Source organism: Ctenopharyngodon idella, chromosome 11 (genome assembly GCF_019924925.1).
Source record: "Ctenopharyngodon idella isolate HZGC_01 chromosome 11, HZGC01, whole genome shotgun sequence".
Lineage (NCBI taxonomy): Eukaryota > Metazoa > Chordata > Actinopteri > Cypriniformes > Xenocyprididae > Ctenopharyngodon > Ctenopharyngodon idella.
The window spans coordinates 1,333,058-1,344,517 of NC_067230.1; the positions used below are offsets into that span (position 1 = coordinate 1,333,058).

At 34.9% G+C, this 11,460-nt stretch overlaps 1 protein-coding gene across 2 annotated transcripts in view; it reads right to left on the minus strand.

The window, feature by feature from the left end:
- The window catches only part of LOC127522725 (ephrin-A2-like), a 159,364-nt gene extending 149,180 nt beyond the window's left edge, over positions 1–10,184 (minus strand). Inside the window, exon 1 of one of the 2 annotated variants that reach the window (XM_051913002.1) lies at positions 9,259–10,184. In XM_051913002.1, the coding sequence (XP_051768962.1) occupies positions 9,259–9,398 (140 nt within the window). In that variant the 5' untranslated portion in view covers positions 9,399–10,184. The remainder of the gene's footprint in view (positions 1–9,258) is intronic. The other variant, XM_051913001.1, reaches the window with a different exon arrangement.
- Between the last annotated feature and the right edge of the window lie 1,276 nt (positions 10,185–11,460).

Below are 11,460 nucleotides of genomic sequence, written 5' to 3' on the forward strand. Positions count from 1 at the left end.
CAACCTGCTTGTCCACTCCCGCTCCTGACTAAGACTATGAGAAAACAATAGTTTGCCATTAAAAGCAACTTCTGAAATTATTTTGCTTCTTGAGAACCAAAAACTACTGTACCTTTTCTGTCCAAAAGCACTACACAACATTTTGAAAGGTCTAATAATATTCAAACTGCCAAAAACACTTATTTTTTTGAGCTGCATTTCTGTATTTAATGTGTACAAATATGATAAATTGCCACCACATAAACACATTAGCATTACAAAAATACTACGATATACAGGTATAATATAATTATTACAGAAATGTCTTAATTCTGACTTGCTCCTAAAATTAAATCAATCAATCATAAATTACCCCAACAAAAAGGATTAAACCCGAATTCAGTAATATCATATCATCTCCATAGAGAGATTACATGTACATAGTCACATGCATGCAGTTGTGCAATGCATACAGTTATTGAACATCATTGACAGTCGCCTACATCTAACATTAAAAAAAAAACATGCCGTGATAATTTACATCTAATAATATTATCAATATTAATTTCATGAAATAAAATATCCAGACCTCCAAAAACTTGTTTTGTATTGTAAGTCACAAGTATATTAATTTGTTTTAAAAACCAAACCAAACAAAATGTTTTATTTGCTGAATAAATATTGGATTTTAACATTTATGTTGTTAATTTATAGCAAATATGTTATTGCTCAAATTAAAGTTATTTTTAGAATTACTGCTAAATTCAGCTTTTTTAAGTAATTGCTGAGCAGGATCTGTCAGTGGTAAGCATGACTACAGTGCAGCTAGGCCAGCAGATGCCCGCTGAGTTCATCAAACCGCATGGTTTGCAGTGCATAGAGAGCATGCATGAGGTGATACAGCTATGCATCTAAAAACTGTCCCAGTAACCCTGGCAGTGGGCATGCAGCAGGTATTTAGGGTAAGGGTCGGCCATTTTCCCTTATGAATTAGTCCAAAACACTCTGAGTCCCCGCTCTGCCAACACCATCCCTGCATAAGAGGGCTTTTCTCTGGTTCTGCAAGAATGACAGGTTTGACGTATCTGCAGTTCAAGAGAGAAAACTCCCAGTTGACTAAGGAGGCAATGTTCCACTTCTCACATGCTTTCCTATTCTTTTCCTTTAGAAATGTCGAGTTATTTGAAGGTCAAGGCCTACTGAGATGTGTGGGCAGCTCCTCCCTCTCACTTAAAGACAGAACCATGTGTTCAGTGGCTTTACACCCCATTGGTGAAAAGAAGACATTTGCAAAGTGAAAACAGGTGAATCAACTAAACACATCAGCACTAATTCGGCTACAGGGAGATGGCGTCACATGCAAAACAGACAAAATAAAATGTCTTTCATATCAAATAAAAGTCACCTGGCGGCTCAAACATCAGGAATCATATTCTCCAAAACATAATTTAATTACTCAAATTTTACACAGTTGATACACATTCAGTGTTTTGCCAAAATCCATGCGGTATTATTATATTTTTATTTAATATTGATATTTATCATTTAGTAAAATATTCAAGTAAAGTTTTTTCCCCACTGAGAAAAAAATAGTCACATAACAAAATACATCTATGAGCCACTTTGTAAGCAGACACTTTCATGTCTTGTCCATGATTATAAAGTATATGAAATATAAATTATATGAAACATATTTTAGAATAAAAATAACTATAAAAGCATAAAATCTCTCTCCATAAATGTGAAAATTTATAAAAAAAAAAATAAAAATAAAAAATATATATATACACATACATACATACATATATATTGTATGTGTGGAACGCATGCAAGTTTAATTTGAAATAATGCTAATCTGTGCCCAATCTTCAATTACAATTCACATTGTAAATATATAAAATATTCACAAAATATATATATTTTTTTATAAATATTCACATTTATGGAGAAATATTTTATGCTTTATAGACTTATTTTTATTCTAAAATATGTTTCATATAATTTATATTTACAATGTGAATTATAGTTGAGGATTGTGCATAGATCAACATTATTTAAAATTAAATAAAAGTTTATAAATACCTTTTTTTCTTTTCTTTTTTTCCCATTTCATCGCATATGCGGTTCCATTTATTTTTTTATTTTTTTCATAGTGATGAGTGGTTTTGGCAATTATTACAGTGTTAATATTTAATTACCTACTAGTGAGGAAAAGTGAAAAGTTTAACTTTATCAAAAATTAAAATGTAAATAATTTGGAAAAGGCAGTGAATAGTACAGGAGTCGGCACTGCTCACAGACTGAATACATCTGACACCTTATGAAATAAAATCCATGTAACAATGTTTTTGAGGATCGTTTGACAAATGATTATATCTTTATTTTTCTCAGGAAGTGAATTGTACTTTGACCATGTTAATACTGAATAAACGAGAGAGAAAAAAAACGGCGCTGGCCATTTTAATTTTATTTTACTTATTTTATACATAGTATATATGAAACTGTTAAATATTTTCCCATAATTCTCTTTCTGCTACTATATAATGCTTATAGTGCATGACTTTAATTTTCAGTTATAGCACAGATGAATAATGTCAGGTATTTTTAAGTATTATTGAGTATTATAAAATATAAGACTCCCGTAAAAAAAAAAAAAAAATGGCTTTAAAAATTGGCTTTCTACAAACAATTTCACAAATTAGGTTTGAGAATCTTTCTTAGCAGAGAGCGGAGTGTATTTCCAAATAAAACTCACTTTGAAGTGAGAAATGAGGAGTTTGTGGATGGACGTAATGAGCTGACTGAATGTGGGTCAATAGAACTAAACTACAGTTCCAGCAAATTAAGACAGCACCGTTTGTTTAATGCTTTAAATTAGTTTTTCAAGAAATGTGTATATATATATATATATATATATATATATCAATGTGATTAAGGAAAAATTAAGAAAACAAATAAATTATTTAAAAAATAAATTAACTTAAAAGCACATTCGGTCCACAATACAAGAAAGAGAAAGTGGTTTGTTGATAAAGAGAGCATCTCACTTCGCTTAAAAACAATCCCATCTGAGGGAGGGCTTTCTGGCACTCTGAGTCTCATAAATACTGTAGACTAAATGAGAAAGGCCTTGGTCCTGAGAGAGAGGAGCGTCCCGAGCTAACTTGACCGAGAACCCAATAGCACCTGGATAAAAGCACGAGAAGACGACATTTAAACAAACACCTAGTCCTCAGATTTGTAATTTAAACCAAAGCCAGCATGTAAAGCTGCTTTGAAATCATCCGTTTTCTCTTCCGTTGGGGGAAAGATCCACCCATGAACGAACACCTACCTCAAACCAAGTTTGAGCTCCCTGGATTCACGTGACTACCAATGTGCTACGTGAATGTGGGTCAGGCATTAAAATTTATGAGTAATACAGAAGGCAGGGTGACGTTGTGATTGGGGCTGTTGCTGGGTATAAAAACAGACAAAAATAAACTGCCACACAAAGAGGTGAGGACGCAGGGGTGATAAGGTGCCCTGTAAGGTCCTGGGAATGAATTTTGGTTTGTGTCCACCACAGGGAACAAGCGTGAAATATAACTGTCATGGCGCCTGCACAGAAAGAATTTGGATGCTGCGTTCTATAAAAGAGTTTTGATGGTCTAAACTGTTTTTTCAAACTTTTTGAAAGCAGACGGAAAAAACAAAAAACAAATATACAACAAAACAATTAAAAATAAATAAATCACTTAAAAAAAAAAAAAAAAAAAAAAAAAACACACACACACACAACATGCCAAGTTTTTATCTATACAACTTTATAACACTACCAGGTTTTTTCAACTAAATGAATCTGGCGTAAACATGTAAACTACTCACACAACTCCATTTAACTTAAAATATTTAGCTTTAAAATACAAACAAACATGCATTTATAAATACCAACCCTGAATTTTGTCTTTGTTGTCTATTTGTGTACTAAAATGTTTTGAGTTGTTTGAAAAGAATGTCACATCTGTGCAAATGTTCAGGTATGAGCCGTCATTTTGTCGCAGGGTGGGGGGCAGGACAGTGCAGATAATGGCGGAGAGGGTTATGTTACTCCTGCAATACAAATTTAGAGAAGCACAAATGTTTCCGCCATTCAGTGACTGACACAGCAGGATGTTTCATTCAAACCTGCGGTAATGTAACTTTGATTAATGCTGAAAATAAAATGCGGCGATGAAGCCCATTCTGAGTCATTTTATATAACGAAACTTTGAACCTAGATTACTGATTACAAAATTTCTCTTTCATGCAGTCGTTTTTTGTAGAAACCACGCGGCAACTTTAATCTTTAATTACATGTTGGAGCCTTTTGATGCAATATGGCGTTAGACCATTTACATTATTCACTGCCGACAAGGGCTCAATTCCCTTTTTGGTCCATGTATTTAGAGAAAAAAGGTCTCATGAAACATTCTGTCATTGATAATCATTAGCAGATGAATCTAAAGTCCAGCGGTAAACAGCACTAACAGAATGGAAGCATTATAGCTATAACAACTGCTGACCTGCAGACCTTAGTAACTGAATTTCTCCCTACAGTTCTCTAACAGAAATAGCCCGTAATCTCATAGAAACAAAGCACCAGTAAGGCTGTGTGACTCCCATCTTAAAAGATGCACTGTTGTTTTAGCAAGTGGACACAGCTGACTGCCATTCCCGCTGTAATCTGATTTCCAAACTAACGAATTCACTGTGCCCAGAGCGCTGTCAGTTTAAGTGCATTCCCTCACTGTAGTAACTGCGTATTAATGGACGAGGGTCGTTGGGAAAAAAACAATGATTATATTTATACACTTTAATGGATGAGTTAATTTGATTAAATCACCGAACAAAACGGCGATCTCATGCTAAAGTTGCAATAAGTCACGGAATGGAGGGCAATTTGGTGGTCGGAATGGGTTTTCTCTCAAAGTGTTTTCCTACAAAGAGGCAAAATTGTTCTCTCAACCCTCAGGACGGCAGGTCACAGTCCTAGCAGAAGAAACACTCGGTCATGCATTGTGAAATTTGAGGTATTTCTGTCTGGATGAAAGTAGACTGTAAATTGCCACCCTCCAGCTGCCTGAAATGAATTATAAACACACATACGGAAGGAACACACAAACAAAGAAGTGGAAGATGACTGAACTCTAAGTGCTGCTTAAAACAGAAAAATCAATTAATGTCAGGCACAATAAACTGGGCACTGGGTATATGTATATGACTTGCCATAGAGAGATAAAATAGAAAAAAAATCAGCACACTTTTTTACTAAATAACCGTGTTATTTGAGCGAACAAATTCAAGAACGCATGTCTGAAAAACAGGTTTTATCATAATGATCATTTGTCACTAAAATAAACTTTAAGTACATTTGTATTTTTACATGAAAAGTACATGCAAGTACATGATTTTTTTTTTTCCAAAACTAAACTAGATAATTCTGAAAATGGTAACTAAATTATAATTGTCAATAATATATTAATAGTTTCAAAATGCTGCCCCAGGTGATAAACCTCAAAATTTTGTTATTAGTAATAAAATGAAATAAAAATAGAAAAAAAAAAAAAAAAAAAAAAACCATTAACCCCATACTCCATTTTTTGTCTTCCGCTTGCACCATATTCCAGAGGCAAGTGTGAGGGTTCACAAAATGGCGGACAAATCCGTAAACTGGGGCAGAACATGGTGCAATGCCACCTACAGGAGCTGAAGTTTGACACGAGCATCCAAGGTCAAGCTTGAAGTCATTAATTTCAAGCATTCCAAATCACAGTAGAGGTTAATGACACTAAGAGAATAAAATCCATGTGGATTCAGACAGTCATATCTGTGTCTTGCCCTCATACAGGAGTCCTCTGACACTAGGCAGCCCTCATAACCTTGAGGAACCAATTACACTATGCCAAAAAGTGAGAAAGTAAAATAAGACCATACAAAGAAATGTTTCCCTACAAGAACCATGTGTTCTTATTATAGTGAATTTAAAAAAAAAAAATTAAAAAAAAATCTCATTCAAATTTCACAAGAGGATGTTTATGAGTCGCTTAAAAATACAGAAAATCTTGATTCGTTATGAGACGATTCATTGCATATTTTACTGGCACAGGGAGAAAAACAAATCCAATTAAAATATTTATTTCATTAATTAACTAAAATAAAGAATGATTTAATAATAAGAATAATGATAAAAAAAAAATACTTAACTAAAAGTACGAAACTACAAAAATAAAACATTTTTGCAATGCTTAGCAAAATATCCATAATAGGACATGCCATGTGGTTCTCTGCTGTTTACAAATGAAACTAAAGTCTTCTTTCTAAGTCTCTACAGATAAGAGTGTCTGCTAAATGGCTTAAAACTAAATTATATACTCATACACGAGCATTCACTGTAACTATTAACTGCTCCACTCAAAAATTCAATAAAGATCACTCTTCGGACCTGAACAGCTCCTTTCTGAAACGTCCGAAAGTGCTGCATAATGGTGTACCCTGCATGAAAACTCAGTTTTCACCCTAACTGCTCTTTATAATTCACGAGCCTCCTTCGTAGACCTCACCGTAAAGCCGCAAGGGTTAAATCGACACCTCAGGGCTTAACTCATACACAGCAGAAATGTGTTTCAGTGTATTTATTTATGCTCTGATTGGGGTCATTTAGCACAAGTCATTTCAGTCTCACACTCCTAATTGAGGCACATAACAGACTCAAACAGCCGAGGCCTGACTCAAACCACACCAGACAGCACCGCTCGCTTTTATGGTGGCATGCTAGAAAACCACAGCTCACAATGAGCCCGCAAACTCTAATTTCAGTTTTCCAGGGTTGCAAACAACCAAGTCAAATCCATAGAGCTATACAATGTATATCTGCTCTGCGTTTCTGACAATCCAAACCTGGAAGAACTGATACATCTCATAGATCTACAGGCTGACCAGTAAAATCAATAGTATGGGTTAAAAACTCTGCAGCCTGAGAATAGAGATACCTTTTCCCAGAGCTCTCTCCCTCTCTCACACATACACACACACAGAGAGAGAGAGAGAGAGAGGGAAGACCCATCTCAGTTTAGCTGAACAAACATTTCACTGCTCTGACATAGCACAGCAGACACAAACACACACAACTTACAGGTGGAAAAATAGAAAACAAAATGATCCAGATCTGATTTAATTATTTAAATCTATGGACGCATGGAATACAGGACAGAAAACTTTTTTTAAAATACTTTTTTCTTTTAGATTTGAGAATGAATTTGGTTTCTTTTTTGGGAGAGAGGTCTAATATATATATATATATATATATTATTGTAACTAATTCTATATAATACATAAGCCATTTACTTGTAATGCAAAAATCAAGCCCATTAACATTTTAAAGGCTTAAACTATGTGCAGTCTCTTTCTTCTTCAAAAAAAAAAAAAAAAAACCTTTTATACACTCTACTCTGCATTCTTTCCTTTAAGATGAACCGGAAAAGATTAAGATACGCAAGTAAAATTATTATCTTTTTACTTGTTAACTTCCTTTCAAGCTATTGTTTTTCATAAAAACAGTTCAACACAAACGTCCTTACAAAAGACAAATACCAACAATCCCCAGCACAAACTACAAATCTACAAAAGCTAAAAAAAAAACCTTTCTAAATTCTTCATAGAACTGATGAGAACAAACATCTGTGGACTTTTCCGTAATTACTTATATTGGTTAAAACTGTGGCATGTAATGTATAAGTTTGACTGTGTGGTTACACAAAGCTCTGTCCTCTGCCAGAAACAGCCTTTGAGAGCGGTCTGATGAGGGGTGCTGGGGTGTTCGGAGAGGGGGGCTTCATCTTAGACTATTTAAACCATATGGTGATATGAAATGAAAAGCCTACAGTACTGATCCCACCTCAGGAACATCAATGAAGAAAGAATTGAAAATAACAGGCTCTTCAAAAGCTGACAGGATATCAGACTATGCATTCATTTGCATATTTTGGGTGATTATCAACCCCCGCACCCCAACTGCACACAATGTAACAGTACACAGCCCTCAGTAACTCAAAACAGACAGCAAGTGTCAAACAGTGAGCGTGCAATAAATGAGGCTATAAAGTTACAATATGCTCATAGAGAGGCTGATTTTGTGAGAAGCCCTATAAGTAGTTTAAAATGGAACACACAAGTTGTTAAAACAGTGCCCAAGAGAGGCCTTTTTGTGTGCGTTTCAAAATCTTCATGGTTTTATGAGTGAAATCGCACGTGAAACACTCAAATGGAAGACTCTGAGTGTCCATAATGTTTGGGACTGATTTAAGTGACTTCACAAAACTTTTACCAGAACTGATCAAAAAGAAAAATATTTTAAAAAATAAAATAAAATATATGGTGATTCTTCAATTGGAGGTTTTTTCGACAACTTCCAAATTTTGTTTAATCTATATTAAAATATTGATCACATGTCCTACAATAAAGATCTGAGTAAACGGCCTGAGCAACCTTCAAGTGAATTTCAGGATAATACAATAATCTGTCACGGTAATGATTTTTTGTAGTTTTTTTTTTTTTTTTTTTTTTAGATAAAAGTTGAAAAGCACAAATTAATTTATAAAAATATTGCCTTTTGTATTTACATGATAACCAATTAGAAACTTTTTGTAATAAACAAATGAGTTTCCCCAAATATACATGATGGTAATGACAGCAGTATTGTGGCACCGAATCTTTGGCATATAAAATAAAATTACAAATTGTACAAACAAATACCAAGACTGAATATTCAAAATATGCTTTTAGTTCTTAGGAAAAGGTTGTTTTTTTTTTTTGTTTTTTTTTTAATGTCTAGATAGAAGATGAGCCCAACATACAGTAGTGTTTAAATGTTTTAAATATTTTGCAACTATTTCTACATTAAGGAAATTAGGGAAAGCCATTAAACAGACAATGTAAAAAGTTGGACACTGGAACACTGGAATAATGATTGTTTATAATAAGCCATTTTTTTCCTAGAGTGTCAGAAACGTTTCCCCAATTGAAGAGTCATCCATATGTTTGTATATTTATATGTAAATATAGGTAGGCATATATTAAAAATATATTTATATAAAAAAGGTCAAAATAAAAAATTAACACAAAAGGGAAAAGTTCGAAACAACTCTGACCTGACTGTGGTTTTGAAGAACTCGGCTACGACCTGCCAGCCATGACTCCGCAATAGCAGTTAAAACTTGACTCACACTCCGTACAGTAGTGATGTACTGAGGTGTTTCTTACCTGGGATTCGTACTGTTCCAGTACACAGCATACCGGTCTGAAATGATCTTACTGTCATCCGCGCACACGGTGACCCAAAACAGGAAGACGACCATGAAAAGTGTCAACTCCATCTGATATGCAATAGAGTTTTTGTCCATAATGTCAATTAACAGGGAGAAAATAGAAGCTCTGCTAATAATAGATGCGTTTAAGGAGAACGATCATGTGTGTGAGAGTCAAAATCATCACATTCTTCTGCGAAGGAATAAAAGTAAAGTCAAAGCTCAGTGAATGAACTTAACACGGAGGATCCATCCAGCATCTCGACCTCCATAGCTTGAGATGTTTCCATGACGATCAGTAAAAGAGAAGCACTGCATGTCAAACTACAATACCGCTTGCTTTTCACATCCATTCTTCCTTCCAGTTGCTTTAAAAAACTTTTCTCAGACTCGTAAAAAGTGGCCAAAGAGTTGCCATCCATACGAACATGCACGCTCTAAAATCCTGCTGGTACTCCACACATGCGCGTGGTCCGTGCGTCTCCTCTCTGAAGCCACCTGACCGAGTCGGTCTTCTTTATCACCAGTCAATGAGAGTAAAAAGTAGCCAACACTTCAGTGTCGAACTGCCGTGTGAAAGTTATCTTGGTTGCGGGCTCGTGGCGCGTTCACAGACGCGATGCTGAATCCACACACGCCGCATCATGCGCAAACTTGACGGTGAGGCGCTTTAAATGTCGCTTCTGCGCGTGAACAACTTGCTGCTCCTCACAGACCGTCGCTCTCACAAGTGTGAAATGACATTTTCTCTCTTTCCTACCTAAAGACGATCGGTCCTGCCTCCACAGCGCGCTGTCTCTCTCTCAGCACATGTCTCAGTCTCTTCGCTGTCTGTCCTCGACTGCGGGGCGGAGCTGCTTGGGAAGAGGGACCGCCTGGACCTACACACTGAAACTTTGGAGATATTGCCCATTAAGAAGGCCATTAAATGAAATTAAACTTAATTACAGCTCGCATTAGATAAAGAATGATAATTGCAAAATTGTGTGGGTGTGTGACATGTTTAAATGTTGTTGTTTCTAATCTGAGCACTATAAATGTAAAATTGTTTGTAAATTTGGGGTAAAAACAAAATTCCAGCTGTGCTTACTAGTTGCCATATTCACAAAACATCTTAAGGCTAAAAGTAGCTCCTAACTTGATGATTTAGGAGAAACTCTTAAAAATAATGGGCGTCAGTCCCAATTTTAGGACTCCTAAATTTAAGAGTATTTCACAAAGCATTTTAGCACTAAAACTAGCTCCTAAATCTATGAAAAGTAAGGGGTAGTCAAGAGGACTCCTAAGTCATTAAGAACAAATCACAACCAATCCTAAAATGGCCGGCAATCCGCCAAAGGCAATAGTATTGAGGCTTGGGTGCTGAGCCTTTTCTTAATAAATGCAATAAATATTTGCAGATTTCCTCTATCAGCCAATCACTGTGGGCATAGTTAGTAAACTTGTTGACATCATCCTTAGCAACTAGATCAACCCCGCCCTTTCTCTTAGCTTAAGATTTCTCCCCTTCCTTAGTAAAAGTTGGTCCCAGCAGCTTTGTGAATAGGTTTTAAGAGGAAACTCTTACCTAAGAACTTCTACTGCTATTTAGGAGAACTCTTAGTGGTAAGATAAAATGTTTTGTGAATACGGCCCCTGATCTTTACTGAACAAATTCAGGGAAAATATTACAAGGATTACGGCGCAGCATTTACCTTACCGCAGGCCTTTATATTTTATGATTCCAATATTTTACGGTTCAGATTCTGGTCATTCAATTAGCCTATATCAATAAATTTTAATTATAAATTAAAAATAAAATATATTGTTTGTAAATTTAATTTAAAATGTATATTGACCAATTTCAGCTAATAAAATCTGTTTGTACTGTTAGGCTCCTGATCAATATGAGCAACTGTGACGGATCATGCAGATATTTGGGGAATGTCCCTTATTTCCCCATTAATAAGCGTAGGTTATTCATACTTTTTTTTTTTTTTACTTTTATTTCCATACTTTTACCATTCATAACATTTCCAGCCATCATTTTTTTTTATTCTAAAAAAACTTTTGTTTCACAATATTTTTATAGTAAAATGTAGCTATTGCCTTTTAAATATAATTTACAGATAACCAGTTAACAGGCATTATTTACATTCATTTTCTGTGTAAAATTTAA